General features: G+C 46.1%; 1 protein-coding gene across 3 annotated transcripts in view; it reads left to right on the top strand.

The window, feature by feature from the left end:
- Window positions 1-19,495, top strand: part of LOC119187169 (E3 ubiquitin-protein ligase RNF10) — a 79,019-nt gene extending 59,524 nt beyond the window's left edge. For all 3 annotated transcript variants that reach the window (XM_075890653.1, XM_075890654.1, XM_075890652.1), the window contains exons 11-15: window positions 182-283; window positions 4,056-4,187; window positions 10,280-10,395; window positions 15,413-15,644; window positions 19,024-19,495. In XM_075890653.1, coding sequence (XP_075746768.1) covers window positions 182-283; window positions 4,056-4,187; window positions 10,280-10,395; window positions 15,413-15,644; window positions 19,024-19,112 — 671 coding nt within the window. In that variant the 3' untranslated portion in view covers window positions 19,113-19,495. The remainder of the gene's footprint in view (window positions 1-181; window positions 284-4,055; window positions 4,188-10,279; window positions 10,396-15,412; window positions 15,645-19,023) is intronic.
- Window positions 19,496-20,276: the final 781 nt, after the last annotated feature.

Raw genomic sequence — 20,276 nt, 5'->3', positions numbered from 1 at the left:
CACGTCCAGAAGAGTCAGCTGCCAGCCTCACTTTGTATAACACTGAAATTTCTCGCTATTGCATTTATTGCTTTGTCCTTGCTGTGAAACTGACTTTCTTTTTTCATGACAAATATGTGATAGCAGGCTCTGGATGATTTATACCACTTGTTTTTTCCCCTACGCTGTCTCTTGCCCACAGCGGATGTGGAGAAGCGCCGTCGTCAGCGGTCACGAAGGGCACGCAATGAGAAGCGTCAGGACAGGCTGCGTGCAAAGGAAGAGATGCGTCGACAGGGCTACGGTGAGTGGCTCCTTCGCTGTAAATGCCCTTCAGTGATATGCTGTTCAGTGCAAATGGCAACAAATTTGCCTAGCTGTTGGTGAATGGTTATAAGGTGTCGAACGGGATTTGCCGAGATCTCTTGGCGATGCCGTAGCTATGAAACTTCAAGGGGGGACGCAGCACTTAGAAGTCCACAATCGGCTCTTGAATCGCATTTTCTCTCTCATCATTGCCGGTTCCCGATGCCCTTCTGCACCTATCAGCAAAGTTTGGCTTCGAAATTCCACTTATTTCTCAAGTTATAATTCATAAAGTGAGCATCAAGCATGCAGACCTTTAAATTGGAAGTGTAAACTAGCGATACTTCAACTGCCGATGGCATGCGAACTGCACGCTCCACCAGTGCCATTTTAGTCTTGTTGGAAAGGTCGCGTTTATAGCTTTTTTTCCCCCTTTTTCAGTAGACAACTATGTGCCCCTCGTAAAAGCAAAAAATTGAGGTTAAAATAACGCGCTGCGCGTGACTCCATTGGTTTCTTGACGCATATGACCAAAATGGCGTTTCCCGATTGGCCAAGAAAACTCGCTGGCAGTGTCTGCTGTCACTTTTAAAGGGTATCGCTTTTGCGAAGGTGTCGCGACTCATAGCCTAATATGCTGGTGCATCTCGCTATGCCTAGCGATGGGAAAAAGTTCCATTTGCAGCATCATTTTGGCTGCTCACGAAAGAAAGGCACAGGCAGAAAGCCCATGGTGCTGCCACTGTGTCGCAGGAACAGGTGCCAATATTTTTGATAACACCGTCTTGATAACGCCCTCTTGCGTGCGCGGCATGGACGCTGGCCGCCCATGTACCGAAGATGTTATCAATGAAAGAGTGTGCAAGACTACTTCTTTGAATAACGGACGCTCTGTGGATTATGACTGCGCCGATGTTATTGGCAACGGTAAAGTGCGTGTAGACAGGGGTGCCCTGACAGCGCGCGCTATGTCGACTCTGCAGTGTGCGGGTAGACGCTGGTGTGATTAATGCCAGTGAAGTTCGTGACGCGCGCGTGCAAGACTACCAGCGTGCTTGAGGATCTTTCGTTGTGTCAGCAACAGCACGAGAAATTTGAGAGCTTTTCGGACTCTAGCGGTGCAGCAGCGAGGCAAGATGCCAGTAAGGCAAGACTCTGAATTCACACGAAAGCCTCCAATCTGTGATTTGGAGGTTGGTATCGAAGGAGCAGCACGCTTCTAATTTTGCTGTGCAAGCTGCTGTTGCAGAAGCTGTGCTGTGCTTCAACACGGGCAATGTCAATGCATTTGCTGTGATTCTAGAGCAGCTGGACATCACAATATTCAGCAGCACATACCTGAGGGCTAGGGAATAGGACTGTCGTCAAGAGTGCAACCTCAAATAAATGAAAGAAGCATCCCAAAGACTGAGAAAGCTGATCAAGAAAAAGCATAAAAATGGGATGCATCCAGATTATGCCCCTGGTCATTTTTATAGGACTTTCATTAGTATTTTTCCAATAAAGGTGTTTCGAAACGTTTTTTTTTTTGTTTTCTGAAAACAGCAATTTTGTCACATTTGTCAAGTTGGAGGGAAAATAACTTCTGTTCCATTCGAGCCATGACCATAATTCTTCTTTGGACAGAAAGATAAATGCATGCAGTATGCAATATGCCTATTTTGAAGGCATTATACAGATGAAGAATTTTTTTAATTGGGTCACAAGCGTGACAGGTGAAAGTGGCTTTCTTTTTTGTAAACATTGATGTCCTCTCACTCTTGTCGAAATTGGCCCAGCAAATTGATTTACAGCATTTTTCATTCCTTAAACATCCTCCATTTTTTCTACACTGTCGCCAATGTTTTGGTGCTTCCTGCTTAGATGCTAATTAGGCTCCAAACAAAGGACCCAGGTTTTACTTTGATTGTGAAGTATCTTGAAAACTACTTTACCTATCAGAAAAGTAATTACATTTTTAGAATCTGAATCTGCATTCCCGATGGAGGCAGAAATGTCGTGGGCCCGTGTGCTCAGATTTGGGGGCACGTTAAAGAAACCGAGGTGGTCAAAATTTCCGGAGCCCTCCATTACGGCGTCTCTCATAATTATATGGTGGTTTTGGGACGTGAAACCCCACAAAACCACCATATGATTATGAGAGACGTTTAAGTGGAGGGCTCCGGAAATTTTGACCACCTCGGTTTCTTTAACGTGCACCTAAATCTGAGCACACGAGCCTACGACATTTCCGCCTCCATCGGGAATGTAGCTACCGCAGCCGGAATTTGAACCCGCGACCTGCGGGTCAGCAGCCGAGTACCTTAGCCACTAGACCACCGCGGCGAAGCAATAAATAGCATATGTAAATGCATGAAAACAAACAATCAACTTGACGGCCAAAGGGACAAAACCATGTGAAAGAAACCTTAAGTGCTTACCGTAATCACTCGAACCTAACGCGCACCTTTTTTCCGGTTAAGCGAGTTCATAAATCGCATGCTTGTAGAACCGAGTACGAACAAAAAAATTACGGTCAAGCTATTGCCATCGGCAAATCTAAAATGGCCGACCCCTACGTGCGTCGGCATGGCGCGTCGGCCATTTCAGCCTATGTGTTTCCCATGTGCGGCACTTCGTACGTGTGCTGAAGAGTTTGTCATCTAGTAGTGCATTAGCAGCGACGGCGTGGAAGGGCCGACTCCAAAAACTCGAGTGCACCACGATGCCGCTTTTAAAAGAAAAGTCATCGCGTGTGCAGAAACGGGCGGAAATCAGGCCGCATCGCGGTCGTTCGGAGTTCCCGAAACGTGCGTGCGGAGTTCCCGAAACGTGCGTGCGGGATCGGCGGAAACAAAAGCAGAAGATTGTCGACAGCAAAGCTTCACGCAAAGGCTTCAGTGGACCACAGCAGGGTCGGTTTCCGCAAATTAAAGAGCTGCTCGGCGAGTATGTGCTTGAGCAGCGAGCGGCACAGCGGCCCGTGACGACAGAACTGCTCCAAGTGCGGGCTATGCAATCTTAGAAAAAGGTCTAATGCGGAGCAGTTGAAAGCGAGCAGGTGCTGGCTAACTAACTTTATGAAGAGGAAAGGCTTTTTGCTCCGAAGGGGAACATGCATATGCGAAAAGTTTTGCGGAGGAGTACGATGAAAAACTTCACAGTTTTCAGAGGTTCGTCCTAAACTTGCGGTGCAACAACGGCTACCTGCTTGGGCAAATCGAGAATGCCAATCAGACGCCTCTTTACTTCGACATACCTGGCACCACAACTGTTGAGAAGAAGGGGGCGAAGCAAGTTCGCATGCTGACATCGGTCCACGGTAAAACTGCAGTGACGGCAATGCTCTGTTACACGTCAGATGGGCACAAGCTTCGCCCGTACCTCATATTTAAGTGGAAGACGCTCCCGAAAGGAGTCGTTTTTTCGAGTGGTGTGATCTGCGGGCCAGCGAGAAAAATGGGTGCGCGTTGCAATCGATGTCTTACGTTCTTATTTTTTTTTTCGCGGTGGAAATCGGGTGCACGTTACAATCGAGGGCGCGGTAGAATCGAGTAAATACGGTATGTCCACTGTGCATCTTATTAAAAATTGCCTAATGTCTGGTGCATCATGGCAGTTGCTGCTCTTGCTCCATAAAACCCATCATAACTATCGAACTAAAGCCTTCTCAGATGTCTGCTGTTGCCTACCTCCTCTTTCGGCTAGCCCATTCTAGTAAAGGTGGGGGCCACTTTAGTCACACACAAGTCGGGAGCACTGGATTGACGTGCTGCATTCTGCTTGCACAGGTGGTGGTGCCCGTTACCAGCTGAACAGCGCACGCCACTTCCCAACGTGTGAGCCACTTGGTGGGCCATCGCCAGCTTCCCCTCCACCCCTTCATTCCTCGTCAGCAGGATCGGAGTGTTCTGTAGTAACTGGTAGGTACAGTAGAGGCTGTATGCATGTCACCTTCACATCAGGGACGACTTGGTCAGCTTTTTGACGTGTGTCACGTTTCTCTTCTTGCCTGCTAATGCCATCTGTCGTCCTTGCCTTATTTTGGTGAATAACTTTTCAAGAAAGTCGCCCGAGGATTGGCATGTCACATTTTCTTTGGACTGGGCATAAACACCATTGAAATGTGAGCTGCTGAAAGGAGTGAAAGATTAGTTAGCCAGCGCTTTTCTATCGATAATTCCATGCAACTGTGCTACTCAGGGCCGTACCCAGGAATAAGGGGTGGGAGGGGGGTTGTGTAGATTTTTGAACTTTAGCAATCGTTGGTGGATGTTAGGACGTGTTAATACATTAGTACCTCTCACTTCTCATCGACCAGCAACGGCCCACAAAGCGGCCGCCAAGTACTTCCTGTCGGTCCCTACGTCGGAGACACCCGCTAAGCTCTGCGGGACTCTAAGTTTTTTCATTCCATACCACCCAAAAACTTAAAACATACCCCTCTAGTTACAGCCCTGCTGCTACTTTTATGTAGCGACCAACTAATTCAGGATGACATGAGAGCAGGAAGGGTGTGAACCTATCAACACAGTTCATTGATGTTATGAAGCAGTGGCACTATCGTTTTGTCTAACGTGCCTAATCGCTCCGTGCCTAATAGCTTTTTCTATTTGAGTTTAGGGAAGTGGCTGTTTCTTACACTGCACAGATTCACTAATTTGGGTCTGGTTAATCAGATCTTTGTGTTACCGTAGACTGCCGATCTTAAGTCGGTGTCTTTTTTTTTTTTTTTTTATAAAATGGCCTTTCAAAATTTGGGGGTCAACCTATAATCAGTCTACCTATACGCGGAATCATAATGTTGATTCGAAATCATAAAGTTGCTTTTTCTGAGAGTTTTGAAAAACGGTCATTGTCCTCAAGTTCACTGCTTTTCGACACATCTAAGTAAAAGCTTGTTAATTCGAACCGCAAGGGGAATCCGCCTCAGTTCGAAGTAACAAAAGTTCGAACTAACGAAAGTGAAGAACAACAATAGTACACTGCTAGTAGGGCATAACAAGTTATTTTTTGAAAAAATCTGTGATCGCTGTCTGCCTTCTTTTCTTGAAGGTGACAGCCAGCACTTTTTGCTCTAACGAGCGAATTTGGCGGAAGGCCTCTTCTGCGCCTTATTCAAAACTCAAAGGAAAGACGGGCGGCATTCAATCCGGCCATTACTTCCGCAGCAGAGGGCCGCGCTGGTGCTTCGTCCTCCTCCTCCTCATCGTCATTAGCAGCGACAGGTTCTGCACTTCTCACCTGACATATTATGTCGCCATCCGTGAGTGCACCACACACCACTGCACTTGAGTCCACATCGACGTAGTCCGCAGAGCAGACGCCTTCCAAAATGTCCACCATGGGGGCGGTGACGACGTGTTCGAGCACTGGTGGCTCGTCAGCTTGCAGAGCTTTGGTGCTGAAGCCAGAGTGGCGAAAGCAATTTGCTATCGTAAGCGCTGTCACTTGCTCCCAAGCACGCACAAGCATGTGTAGTGCACTTAGGAGCATCACTTAGTAGTTATTGCACAAATTAACTCGTTCCAACATATGACACAGATAAAATAATTTTAAATTTCTAATTATACCCTGGTTCATGGGCTGCAGTGCCGCTGTCGTGTTTGCTGGAATGAAGTGTTCTGGCACGGTATTTGCCGCGGGCACACGCCATCAAGTCGGAGCAGCAGAATCGCAACAGACCGGAAGCTACTACCGGCGCTACCGCAACAAACATTAGCCGAGGCGTAACACTAACACAAAATATCGCAACAGTTGGAAGCTACTCTCAGCACCAACAGCCGAGGTGTACGAGGCACGACCGAGACAGAGAGTGCAGAGAAGGCTGGGCAAAGCTACGACGTACCTGATTTGCTGTGTGCTGGTCATGCCATCTGTCGTCTAACAGCGACAACTACGCAGGATTTTCAAAAGCTCCGAGATTGGCGCTTAAAAAAAAAAAAGAATAATCTGGGAGGTTACGTAGGACGGAGAGCAGGCAGCCGCCGAGAGAGAAAGATTGTGGGGGGAAAGGGGTGAAGAGGAAGTGGCGTCATTTTCTGCACTCTGGCCACCGTGCCAGTTTCTCCGTTCTTTCTCTCTGCTCCCTGTCAACGCCGCCTCGTAACTCGGCAGCCGCCCTATCGAGTGACTAGCCAAGCCGGCGGCGCAGTGGCGCGTAGTTTGAATTATCCGCGGCGGAACCTACTCGCATTCGAATTAACGGGCTCTTTTATTCATAGGCTTGTATGATGCTTGGCCGCACCATAACTTACAGGTCGAATTATTCATAAATTCGAATAATTGAAGTTCGAATTAATGAGCTTTCACTGTATACCGTATTTACTCGCATAATCCTCGCACTCGCATAATTCGCGCACCCCCCACATCGCCCAAGAAAAATACGATTTCTTTTTTTCCTAGAGTAATTATCGCAACCCCGAAAACTGCCACAATAATGTTGTCTGCTCGTTCTAGCCACTGATGATGATGGCGCGTGCCATCTGGCGCCATCTCTTAAGCATCAAGCGTACTATTGCATGCAGATTCAATACAAGCCAAGCCGAAGTGGCCAGTGCGCATTGCGGCGTGTTTTGTATGCTGTGTCGGTAATCTTGGCACATTATGGGGCGATACTGAAGCTACGCGGCGTCTTCAAGTTGCAAGTGATAGATCATGCACTAAACAACGGCAACAGGGCCGCTGGTAGGCCCTTCGGAGTCTACGAGTTTTGTGTTCGCTACTGGTGATTGCAGCTGAAAGCCACGAAGACGCTTTGGGCCTGCGGTGGGCCTAAAACTGGGATTGGTGGTAAACTTCATTTCTTCAGAAGGAAACTGCGGACGATTCTGTTAAATAGCCATCTGGCCAATACTGACGTCCTACGCTTACCTTTTGAGGGCTCCTGTTGAGCGACGAACGCTACCGTTACGCCCACAACGCCCACAAGCTTTGCGTGTGGTATTCTAATTCTCGACTGTTTGCTTGCACTTTTTGTCTCAACTAAATCTTGCCTTTTGTTGAACCTCTGCTTTTGTTGTTGAGGTAAGTTCTAATTAGTAATTCCTAAAGCTTGCTGTAAGTTGCTGGTGTAAGAATCCCGATTTGCGGCCACTTCATTTTCTTTTTCGCTCTGTACGTTTTCGGGGAAAGTTTTTCCCGCGTAATTCTCGCACCCCCCAACTTTGCATCAGTTTTCCACCAAAAAAAAGTGTGAGGACTGTGCGAGTAAATACGGTAACATCAGTCTCAGAGGCAACGGAGTCGCAGGAACTGCTATTTCCCAAAGCGTGTGCACGCCACTTTTGAAGCCGAACATTTTTATTATCTGCCGCGATGATTGCGGAACTACATTCTAGCTATGGTTGCTAGAGGAGGAGGTGCCAGCAACGGGGCTTTAGAGATACAGTCGAACTTCGCTACAACAAACGCCGCTTCAACGAAATTTCCGCTACAACGACAAATTCACGATTCCCCGTCAGCAGTCCATAGGAGTGAGTTAGTGCATAAATATTGTTGCCACAATGAACACTTTCTCTTCTGTCGTCCCATTTCAACGAAATTTTATTATGCAATTCCAGGCTCAGATACTTATTGTTATGCAGTAAATCCAATCTTTTAACATCTCGATGCATTTTGAGAGTCTGAAAATATGTCAACAAAGTCTAAAGCACGTGTTGGCAACACCAAAACCGCCGCTGTTCAGCAAGCATGGGCGCCGCCATTGCTCAGTAGCGATGGCAATGAGACTGCCATGCTTTTGCCACTGGCTTGCTTTTGAGCCGCGGACGGTTCGGAGCTAAAGTTCAGTGGCTCAGTTCATGGTTTTCTTCACACAACTGCTGGGTGCAGCTGCAGAACGATGCCTTTTTCGATTTCGATGCTTATCATTATGTTCGCGCTTGGCCAGTATAGTAACTAATCAGAGCAGCTGTTATTATCATCAACAAAATCAGCTAGCCGCGAGTGATGGATGATAAGAATAGCATAGAATAAGTCAAAAGTCGCCGCTCCACGATGACCTGCCTCCGTCTCGTCGTTGTCGGATTCACTTTGAAGGCGGACAGCTGCTGTTGTTTCAGCATGCTTTTCCCTATGGCCTCGCTATGCATGGGGGAGAATTGCATCGTGATGCTGCTGGAAAAGAATGTGAAGCAGCGGGCACTTTTTTGAATTATTAGAATAAACGTTCCTTTGTTTTGCTAGCTCAGATCGGCTATAATTTTTCGATTTCATTGCCAAGAAATGTTGGCTTCAACGAAATTTTTTTCGCACCCCGTCGGTTTCGTTGTAGCACGGTTTGACTGTAATGCATTTTTTCATGACGTGTTGCCAACAGCATTACAGCTTCAATGGTAGTGCCACTACATCAGTGCGTCTGTTGGGCGAGATTGGCAACAACACTGGCACTCGCTGCATATGGGTATGACAGTGCATTTCGCTTGCGAAATAACGTGACATGTATTCATCACTGGCTAACAAAGCGTGATACATTTATCTGTCACAAAAAGCTCCAACATGCATCTCTTGCATGCAAAAAAGGTCGTTTCTCACGAGTCACGTCTTTACGTGACAAGCGTTTCTTGCTTTAGTGGACAGCGGACCCTAACAGTGCTTGCTAACTAGGCGATTCAAAAATTCAAATTTGCCGCGAAGCACTATGGGCGTTCCATGGAAAAGCTGGAAGCTCCGTGTGGGCTGGCAACACTTTGTGGGGAACTAAATCACATCGCCAGTCGCATGCGCCCACAAGCGTCTTCACATCTTTTTGGGTTCACGCCTGTTCGCCTTTTCTGAATTTCACCTCACTTGTGAGCGGCGTTGTGTGCAATTCGCAAAGCCGCTCGACAGACACCAAGATGCCTTCACTACACCGGCAGCGATGCAACGCTGCTTCTAAGTGGCAGGCGATCCTCTACGCGGAGTCGGAAAGAAATGTTGGAGCAGGGTAGAAAGTGTCTGAAAAGTGCATGAGGAAATGAAGAAATCAAAGGACCAAGATCTTCGTGTGCGCTGCGCCACGTCGTTCCTTTTTTGGACCGTACTTTGGCCGGTACCCTGCCTTTGAAGAGACAGTCGAATGTAGGGTTCACGACCAGAGAAGCAAAAGCCCAAGTGTTTTCTACGATGTAATTGAAGCAAAAGCACGTACTGTCTCGAAGGATATGTGCCTCCCTCTAACAAAGTTCAAACCGAGCTCTTTAAATGAAGTGGCGCAATGAATGATGGTGCATGGTATAGACTGCCAACCAACATGGTCGGCATGGCATTTTCCACGTGCAGCATCCCAGTACCACCAGCTATCCTTCCAACAGTGAGTAGCAGCAGTGGCTAACACGATGGCAAAGACCGTGACTGCTGCATCTTTTGGAAAGGGATGTTTGATGGCCAAATAAATGTTTCTTTGAATTACTCCCTTTTCTGAAAGACTTACTGGTGTACTATGGCTGCAGCAATGAGGCTGCGTTCGGAGTCAATTTTTTTTTTAACCTAAAAGAGGTTATGAGTGGGGGGGTCGACGGAGTCTCGTAATCTGCAATATACGCTGAATACGCTACTGTCAGCTGAAAGCCTGAGCCATTGTGCATGCATCTCTGTGAGACCAAAGTCTTACAATCTTAATCTGAAAAATTAGGCTTCACTGGATAACTTGAACTTGGCTTTGATCTTGCATGTGCCTGACTGCAGTAAGGGTTCAAACAGCAGTAGCATCTGACATAAGGACTTTTAAATGAAGCTATCAAACATGTCATCTCCAGTTGAAGTTTAGGAGGACTTGTTGCAGGATTAGTCGGCAAACTACTGAGAGTAAGAATTTAGATGCCTTGGCACCACCAAAATAAAGACGAAGCACAGGTAGAGAGTGCCAGTGCTACATCCATCTTCTGGTGGTGCTTAGCTGTCTAAATTTTTCCGCTTGAAGTTGATGAACTATCACGAGCAGTGTTGCCTGGCTTGTAATTCTATGAAATGTCTTGAGTGGGTTCTTGTGCACCTTTCTGTGTCCAACTGATTTCTGTGATTGTGGCTGCAGTGAGTGATGCAGAAGAGCATCACCAATCAATGCTCGGCGGTCCCAATGGCCCTGCAGAAGAGTTGAGGCCATCTACCCCTGCTGGCAGCTCAGCGAACCGGGTGTCCTTTGCACAGGTTGGTTGTGCCTGTATAACAAAGTATTTTGAAAGTGCTGCACTCTTCATTAGTACAGCGAACGCCCGATTTACGGCCCCTCAAAATGCTGTGAAAACTGCAGAAAAATCGGGCAGTCTGGGAAAATGAACGCAAGTGAAAATGCACTTTCTGATAGGTATTTTTCGCTCGCAAAGAGGGTCACGGCAGGAATATAGGGTTCTCATTGCCATTCGACTAGTATCATTTAGGTGGCTCTGAAAAGAGCCAAAAGAAATGAAAAAAAAAAAAAAAAACCTATGTGGCTGGCACTACAGCATTTGTAAACACTTAAGAGCAAAAAAAAAGTCACTTATTTTTCGTTTGTACTGCTTTTCTCTTGCTTCTGATGAGGTCTGCTTCAATTTTAGTTAATGTAATGCTGTCGCTGTAATTTGATGACAATTTTCAGTGTTTGCATCAACTCCGAGCTCGACGACTTCGGTGTCGGAGTTGTCGGAATCCTCTGTAACATGAAAAAGGATTTTGCCAATGGTCGATTTCGCACACAGCTCGAGGTTTTAATCAGCGTCGGTGAAGCCTTGAAGGGTTATTCCGACTGGAATCCAAACACCGGCAATGTGCAGATTGTCGAAGGCAACGTCCACGGGTCGCACTTCATCGCACATGCCGTCCACTCCGGGCGAGACTGCAGTCTCGGCATCTAGTATGAAGCTCCCATGGCGAAAAAAAGTTTCAGAGGGACTGTTACGTAACTGCCTTCCATGTATCTGCAAGCATGCCGACGGCAGACCATAGGTCTACAGCATAGCTTTTCCCCCTGTCGGAGCACAGGCTGCACAGCGCCATGCGGCCTAAGCTATGGCTGGCAAAGGATTGGCGTGCACTGGATCATGGTATTTTCAGTTTCATGGGTATGGTAGGCAATTTTTCAGACTTTTTGTGGTTACCCGCAGACTCTGAAGTTGGCATCAACTGTGCCATTTTGGATGTTTTGTACCCTCAAAACTACACTCGCTGCAATTAGCGCACACCAATTCATTGCCAGCTGTAGCTATATAACTTGATGGCCCCATACGTTGAATCTCCGAAAACGAAAATTTGAAAAATCGCAAAGTATCGCGGCGCATCCTTACCTTGGTAAATTCGCGACACAACTAGATGCAATGTGGTGACATTTCATTTCACCACTAATCTTGTGTAAACGGCAGCAGGCCACAAAGTGCTGTCACTCAGACTCGTCCGAACTTGAGTCTGATGATGTCTGTTTTTCACTAGTAACGTCCGTGTGTGCATAGTTTTCTTTTCCATCTAACGCGTTACTGATGAAACATTTGCAGAAAGACGGAAGTACGCCATCTCAACTCAAAGCATTTCTGCTTCTCGTCCAAACTTGAGTCTGATGATGTCTGTTTTTCACTAATAACGTCCCAGTGTGCATCGTCTTCTATTCCATCTAATGCGTTACTGATGCAACATTTGCAGAAAGACGGAAGTACGCCGTCTCAACACAAACCATTTCTGCTTCATAAAGCGGTGCACCCACGATGGCAATCTCTTGATTAGCACCCTCGTGAGCCCAGAGTCGCGCGCCATCTCAAGAGCTTTCACGCGGATGCACTCCGCTGTTATGGGTAGCGACCTTGCATGCAACTTCTCGTTGAATTCAGTGAGTAGCGTTTCCAGGAAGGCGGGCACTGCAGTTCGTCCACGACAAGTTCTTTTTGACTGCTGAAGGATGTTATGTGCTGCTTTTGGCTCCTACAATATCGGACGCTTTTCTCTGATGCAATGAATTCCCGTTGTGCTGCCAGGTTGCCGTGTGCGTGGCATACTCGATAACTGTTTTCTTAAAGCGTATCGTGAAGTGCTGTTGACTATCACTAATTTTCAAAAGAAATGAGGCAAAATGGCTTTGTCTAGCCTTGAACAATGGCGCCTCTTCTGATTCTTACAATGGTAGTGGAGGCTTTTGACTTCAGCTGCCCATTCTTATGAGACTTCCACTTTTTTTTTTTCCTGCCTAGACCGGTATATAAAACGAGTGTTGACTTTTCATTGCATTTTTCAATTGTCCTATAGTTCGGTTTTTACGTAGTCAAACTAGGAAAACACATGGTCAAACTGTGTTTGTTCACATGGTGTTCTGTAAGCTCTGCGGTACATTGTGTGCTGCTGCGCGCAATCTTCAGCGTTCACACTTCCCAATCCTCAACGTCCACCAAGTTTCTAGCTGTTTGGCGCTGCGTTTTTTATCGAGTGAATTTGCCGAGACAGCCATCTGTGAACATTGCCATCGACGATGTGTGCGCTGCCGGCGTTTCAATTTCAGCCGGGATAACCTTTGAGGGTTTTGTCGATGTTGACAGACCTCAAGGTGTGTGCGGAATTGACAGATGATGAAATCATTCGTCAAGTTACGGAGGATCCTGACCACTTCGAGTTGAGATCAAAGAGGCAGCGCCTACACAACCATCGAGCTTGGAGTTGACGCGAGTACTACCGATGACACTGTCATCGGTGTACAGCAACAGCGCCGCGAGCAAGTGGATTGTCTTACCAAATAAAATAAGTGACATTTTTGGGCCGAAGTTTTGACCAACAAGTTAGCGCCGGCCATTTTGACCTTTTTTGTTTATTTCTTTAATAAATGGCTTTTTTCAAAGCCAACTGAACGATGTATTCGCCTGATCGCTACGAGAATATTGTACTCCTGCCGTGACCCTCTCTGTCACCGAAAAACACCTGTAAAAAAAGCTGTGTTTTCACATGCATTTGTTTTTCCGGACAGCCCGATTTTCCAAGCATTTTCGTGGTCCCTTGAGGGTCCGGGAAATCGTAAGTATATTGTATTCCAATGGCACAAATTCTCACAGTGAATGTCTGAGCGCTGCCGATTGGTTACAGTGAATGGAGCCAACGCTGCGGTGACCTTCCGGGACCCCGTTTTTGATCGTCATTAAGCCACCTGTGAGGTGCCCATAGATTTTCACTGTTAAATGCTGGCCTTGCCTCGGCAGCCTTGTAGTTGTCGCTCTTCCCCAAGCATTTTTTTTTGTTACGCACCCCTCTATCCCTTACTTCGAGTATCACCAGACGAAGCACATGTTTTCACAACGGCACTGATCTTTCGAAGACTGGTTGGGTGCGGATTGGTCTCCCCTCAATTTTGGATCGCTGGTTACACTATTGTTGGCTTCACCAGTATATAGTGACCAGATGTTCTGCCAACATCGTCTGACGTCGTTTGTGCCCAATCGTCTGCGTCTGTGACATGTCCTGATCATTGTGGCATCATTTCAATGCGCGTACTTGCGCCACCCCATCAAATTGTATTATTCGTGATTCTTTCTGTGTTTAGGACCTGTTTTCGCTCACTTCGCAGTACTCTCAGCATGCCCTCCACTCACGTGGAAGCATAAAAATCTACTGTTTCTTAGAACAAATCGTGAATTATTGAAGTTGGGGGGGGGGGGGGGGCTGCTCAAGCCTACCAGCATCACAATGCGTTTTCTTTTTTTTTTCCTTTCACCTTGGCACACGCAGACCTTTCTCCCAAGTTTTCCTACACGCAAGTTCTGCGTTTTGTGGAGATTTCAAGCAAGCTACCTGGCCTGCCTTTTTCCCGCTGTATGCTCCCCTGCCTCCCCTTCTCTGTCGCAACTCCTTGCCCGTCTCCACTGTTCTGCTCCGCTCCAAAGGTTGGCGACGCTGGCTCGAATTCAGATGTTGCTTTTCTCGCTAGAAACACGCACAGAGTACTTACACGTGTCCTGGCTTCTGCATCATGCTTGCGTGTCTTGCTCGCTGCTGGTGTGCGTGTGTGGTCAGGATGGCGGATGGTATGCCTTTTGCGCTGTGTTAAGAATACGTTGGGTGTTTTTCTGCCGCTCAACAAATCGTCGAAAGTGCCGCCGCTCGACTTGCAAAGACTTGACCACTCAGCAGGTAAATTGCCGCTTCGGGTATTCAGCTGTGGAGATGCATGGTGAAGGCTTTGTAGGCGGAGGTAACGGCTACATGTAAGCAAAACTGTTTTCACGAGGCCGACTTCATTGAGGTCGGGCCTGATGCTGAGCTTGAAGGTTCCGAACAGGTCCCCTCTGGTGGCTTTCGTGGCAGCACGCCATCAGCATGGGAAGGTGGGACATCTGCGATGATTTCATTATAGTTGATTATGATGCCAACACTGTGGACCCGTGCACAAATGAGGACATTGTAAATTGTAAATGAAGCGTGCAGCAAGAGTGACTTACAGAAATCGGATGATAACGACGACAAAACTTTGGACCCAGTGTCCGCAAGTGTGCTTGTAGCAATTGACTACATTAATAGCCTCAGGCAGCTTGTATATGCCACGGGCCTTGGCGAAAAGTACGCCACTAATTTAGGTAAACTCAAGATCACCCTTATCGCTTCTGCTCTTCAAAACACGCTCATTACGGACTTTTCTTGTGAAAAAGATAAATTGTGTTCTCACTCGCAACTCTTTAAAGCTGTGTTTCATTTACTTCGAACTTTGGAATACAGCGAATGGATGCCAGGTCACACTAAGGTTAGTTATAAGCGGCCTCGACTGTATTTGCAATGCGCTGCCTACTACTGAACTTACAGTAGTGCACACAACATGCTGTTGTCATATAACATGGTTAAATCGTTTACATGATAGACCAAAGAACAATTCTAACGACAGCTGGCCCAAATCGAGCCTGACAGTCTCAAAAGTATCTGGCACCTTCAGAATTGTCGAAAGCTCAGATGCTTCATCACCTAAGCACTGTGCGTGTGAACCTTTATAATGTGGTTAATGAATATATTGTCCATAGCTACCATATTTGTAAGGTAATGTACTTGTATAGACTCAGAATTGAGAACTGCTACGCAGTGCTCGTGTGAGATGTAGGTATGACATTATTAACCGTGAACTGTGTGTGACTTCAACATGTTACATTTGGCATGACCAAATTTTAGTTGACAGTTGTCCAGAGTTTAAACTGCGTGTGTAACAACAAATGATGGTGTGGTTCATTCAATGCAGATGTTGCAGACGTGCAACACGGGCGCAGTAGTCGGCTTTCAACGCAGACTACTAGTGAAAGAGTCTCCATCTCCCGCGCCTAGAGCGGCAGCTGGCTCTGACGACGACGATGACGAGGAACATTGTCCCGTGCCGCAGTACCGTCAGTCGTTCAGCCTGGCCCTGGAGGAGGCCTTGAATGCTGCTGCAGCCGCATCGGCGGCTTCCCATGCCGACAGCGCCCAGTCCCCTGGTGAGGGTAGCCCCATTTTCCTTCTGGCATGCCACCTATCTGCCTTAGATTTTAAACTCAGTCGTGTGTCCAGTTTAAATTAGCTTTCTCAAAGAGGTTAAACTTGCCGAGTCTGTGTGTAATCTGTCGCCTCTCCATTAAGGGGGACGTGGCTTTGGGATCGCGAAAAATGGCAAACAAATGAATTTTTCGAAAATCAAGTTTTCAGTTTCTAGGACACTTTTTTGATCCGATTCCAATATATCTACACTGAAAACCATGCAGAAGTGCTTCGGAAAATTCATTTCACCCACCTAGGTAGCGAAACTTTTTCTGGAACTTGTGAAAAATCAGCGATATTCAAATAATTATGGCTTCGCGATGGCAGGGCCAGGAGCCGGATTCTTGGGCTCATCGGAAACAGCATTTCTCTGTGTTTAACTTTCTCGGCTCAGCTGGCTCCTCCCTTTAAAAACAAGCGCACAAAAAGCAAATGTTTGAAGGTCGTTTCGGGGCCTTTGATTGGCTGTGGCCGCCATGTTGCCTCAGCTCGCCTCGCCATTGGCCTGATGCTCGCTCCGGGAGATCGTCGTCTGCTGCTTGTGCGTCGCGAGGGCATGGCTCTCGAAAGTTGCTACGTGACGTGTTCACGGCTTGATGATCACTTGAGATATAGTTACGCTTTAGTTAGGTGCAGTAGGCGGATGCGCGATCAGGTTACTATGAGCCGGCGCGCGGTCTACAAGCGCGGCGCGTCATCAGAGTCGTCTTTAGCCCTGACTCCGCCGACAGCGAGACGGCTGGCAGGAACGACGCGCTAGCGCATTCGTGGCGACGTGCTTCGTCGCAAGCAACAAAGCTGTAAGCGGCGGCACGATCAGATCACTACGAGTGGCTGCACCGGATGCATGATCAGATTTCTACGAGCAGGCACGCGGTCTACGAGCATGGCGCGTCATCAGAGTCCGCTTTAGCCCTAGCTTGGCTGACAGCGAGACTGCGGGCAGAAACGATGCGCTAGCGCACTCTTGACAATGTGCTTCTTCGCAAGGAATAAAGAACTTTACCCACTAGCTCCTCTGAACCACGTACGGGCATTTTACGCATCGGCAGTGGACCACACAGTCAAGCTCGTCACTCCCCTTCACTGCCAAGGATTGCTCGGTACAGCTGCTAGCAGTTCGCGTGTCGTCACTCGAAAATGTGATGCCAAGCGCAATGCGCGCCGATTTTTTGTCATCGTAGTTGCACATTTCGCGCATCGTCACCGAACGCCGCTGACAAGTGCATTACGCGCCGGCTGCACTGTCCACGGTCATATGGAGTGCTGTCAACAAGCTTTGTGATGCAATTTATACGTGCTTGGAGCCGTGCTTGGTATCGCCACGAACGTCGATGAATGTTCTGAGGCAATGGAAGCCTTGTAGATTAGCAATTCTGCGACCGGCTGCATGATGATGCATTTCACGGCTAGAGTGGCAAAAAAGCATGTATGAATCATGGGCACGAATTTTTATATGCCCGTTTCGCATCATTAATTATACTGCTAAAAATTCCTGTGCCACCAATTTTCTGCCCATAACTTTGTTATTTGGAAAGAAGGCATAGGCCACCATGGTGTGATACATTTTTCTGATGTAATAAACCTCTCTCCAAATAAATAAATAGTCGGTGATTATTCATAATCAAGTACGTAATTATGCTAATTACACCTTCAGCACAAGAAATATGTGTAATCACTTAAGTATGTAGTCTTATTCAATTACAATATTTTCTGTCATGCCTATCACACCACTCCTTCATAAGAAAAACTTGGTTTGAAATCCATACTTGTTCCTTGTAAATCATGAAAAGGAGGTTATGGAAAAAAAAAAAAGGCAACAAAGACACACTGGTCAGAGACTAGATGCCTGAGAAGTCAAATATCACAAGACAAACCTGAGATCACAATTTTCAGGTGTCTTAGAGACATAAAGAAAAGCTGAAACTTGAAACGCAGTTTTCTCAGTATTGTTTTTTTTTTCTTTTGACATTATGCTTAGCCCCGCTACGAGGGTCAACGAAGAAATAATTTGTCCCTTGTGAAGTACTTGTGGTATTGCCTCAAAATTTTTATGGAAGCACTGGGAGGTCATTTTTAGTGTCTGTGCCAGTTTTCATCAATATCCAATGAGAAACAAGAAAGTTCATCAAAAAAAGTCTGTCGAAAACTTCGACAGGCTTTTTCTCGCAAGTGTGCTTTGGACATGGCTCGTGGAAAGTGTAGCACGGGAATGACTACAGAATTCGATGCAGTTTTTTTTTTTTTGAATCCCAAAACATTTCTTGAAGGTATGGCAATCTTAAAATTCTTGTTTATGGCTGTTTTTTTCTAAAAGATGACTTGTACATGACACTGTTTCTGAAATTGTGTGTAGGCAGTCATGATCATCACTATATAAAAAAAAAAGAGAAGTGATAAAAAATTCTGAGATTGTCATACCCAATAGTCTTCTTTTGAGTAAAAATCAACACCATTTGCAGCTTCCTGGCATGTTTTGTTACAGCGCTAGTCTTTCCATTAGCAGACCATATAAGTCGAAGCACGTAGCATGATGTAACTGAGAACTACTCAAGGTATCAGGATGAAACTGCATATTTCAGTATTCAAGACACTCATGAGAATGCATGCCAAATTTCATTGCTCTAGGTCAACAAGCAAGAAAGTTTATTTTTCAACCCACCTCCCCCATAAGGTGCAACCAAAAACTGTTAAATGAAAACAACAGCGATGTCAAGTCAATGAGAATCCGAAGATTCTGATAAATCATGCTCACCAAACTTGAAACGTTGCACAGTAAGATATGTTGATGAATTGTATTTTAAAAGAATCTCCCGCGATATTTAATAATTAGTGTGGTTTCAACATTCCAAAACCACGATACTATTATGAAACTGCTTAGTGGAGAGCTCTGAATATTGGACTCGTTTGGGGTTCTTTAATGTGCACCTAAATGTAAGCATGTGAAAGTTTTCTTTTAGCATATTAGTGCAAAAGAAGTTTTTTGAGGCTCTTTTTTGTATAACAAATAAGCAATGCGAGCCTCTTTATATATCCACTTACAGGCATTAGTCAACCTCATCCAGATGTTGATGTCATGGTAACAATGTGTAGGAATTGCACAATCGCATTGGAAGGCATTCTTGGTTTCACAGAATAATCGCCAGATTTTAGTCTTCAGGAGCCAGTCTTGTCTTCATTTCTTTTTTGGGGGGTGGGGGGGTGGGGGTGAATTCATAATTTTCAAAGCTTTACCATATGTCCGATTTTTCGTGGCATGTGTGAATGGTTGTTCGAACTGGGGCCAGCCTCAAGCTTTTTCTTGGTCGCACATGTTGTAACAATTTGTGTTTCTTGCAGATGGACAGAAGGGCAAACCCGGATCTAAGAAGAACAAGAAGAAAAATGTGACTCTGCTGTTTACAACATCCATGAATCGTAGCAAGTAGTGCTTGTCACACACAGAGCTGCAATGTGGCATTTTTTGCCAAACCAAAAACGAAAAAAACTGGGCAAGCGAGACTAGGTTCTTGGCTGTATGACTATGTGCCAGGTTAATTAGGGGTAAATTGTTTTAATCTTTCGAGTTTCTTTCAACAATTTTTGTGACTCTGTGGGTTCTCCGTAACGCAAGACTCTTCAGAGGCAAGGACCTTCTGTGTGGTTTAATAGGAACAGAAAATGCTTTGTTTGTTTTGATGTGTCATGTTCTGTTATTTTAGAGGCAATGGAGGTCGTGGGCAGGATTGCCAGAAAACTGAACCTGTGGAATGCCTACATGGGGGAAGAAAGCTTTGTGATTATTAAATAAAGTGTGATTGCTTGAACCCTCTATTGTGTTTGTTGTGAGTCATTGTTCATTTTTACCATGTTATGCAATAGTTCAGTTGCATGACTTTCTGCCACTAATTTCTGTCACTCCTATTGTGCATGTTGAGGCAAAAAAAAAAAAATGCCCTAGGGATAGTGCAGGAATCAAACCAGGCACTTTGCGTTGCAGTAGAATATCCTACCACACAGTCACACCAATTCTTAAAGCCTTTTTTCAAAGAAAACCTTATATAATAAGGCATCATGGCTGGTGGATAATTTCATTAACTGGCGTATTGTGTGGCGAAGAGTAGAATAGCTTCGGGTGTGGCATAAGGGGAATGGATTAACAAGTTGGTCGTTTGCTTCTTGTCCATTAAGAGGGCTCAGCCATAATTCATCTGCCACAGCATCAACATCATATGTATAGACATGAAGGTGTGTTCATTGCATTGTGTACACCCCCTGCGCAAAAAAGATTCACAGCATATCCACGGAGTGAACAATGATGAGTGGGCAAAGCTCCGCAGGTACATCGGGAACCCATGAATCCTTCATAGATTTTGCCTAGTTGATACCACTGATCTTTACTAGGGAGAGTTGAATGGCGCATCGAGCACACGCAGTCGAAGCCTCTGGAAGACACCGTTGGTGTCTTCCGGAAGCCACGACCATGAATTGTATGTTGTTGCGGGTGCAAGGGCTTTTTAATGAAATGCTGGCCTGTAGATGGCTGTGAACTTTACAGATTGTCCGACAATGTTGATGCGAAGACGTTTTAGGCATAAGTACGTCAAAATTGT

The sequence above is a fragment of the Rhipicephalus microplus genome, chromosome 3, assembly GCF_043290135.1.
Source record: "Rhipicephalus microplus isolate Deutch F79 chromosome 3, USDA_Rmic, whole genome shotgun sequence".
In the NCBI taxonomy this organism is placed as follows: Eukaryota; Metazoa; Arthropoda; class Arachnida; order Ixodida; family Ixodidae; genus Rhipicephalus; species Rhipicephalus microplus.
This window is presented reverse-complemented; position numbering and strand designations above follow the sequence as displayed.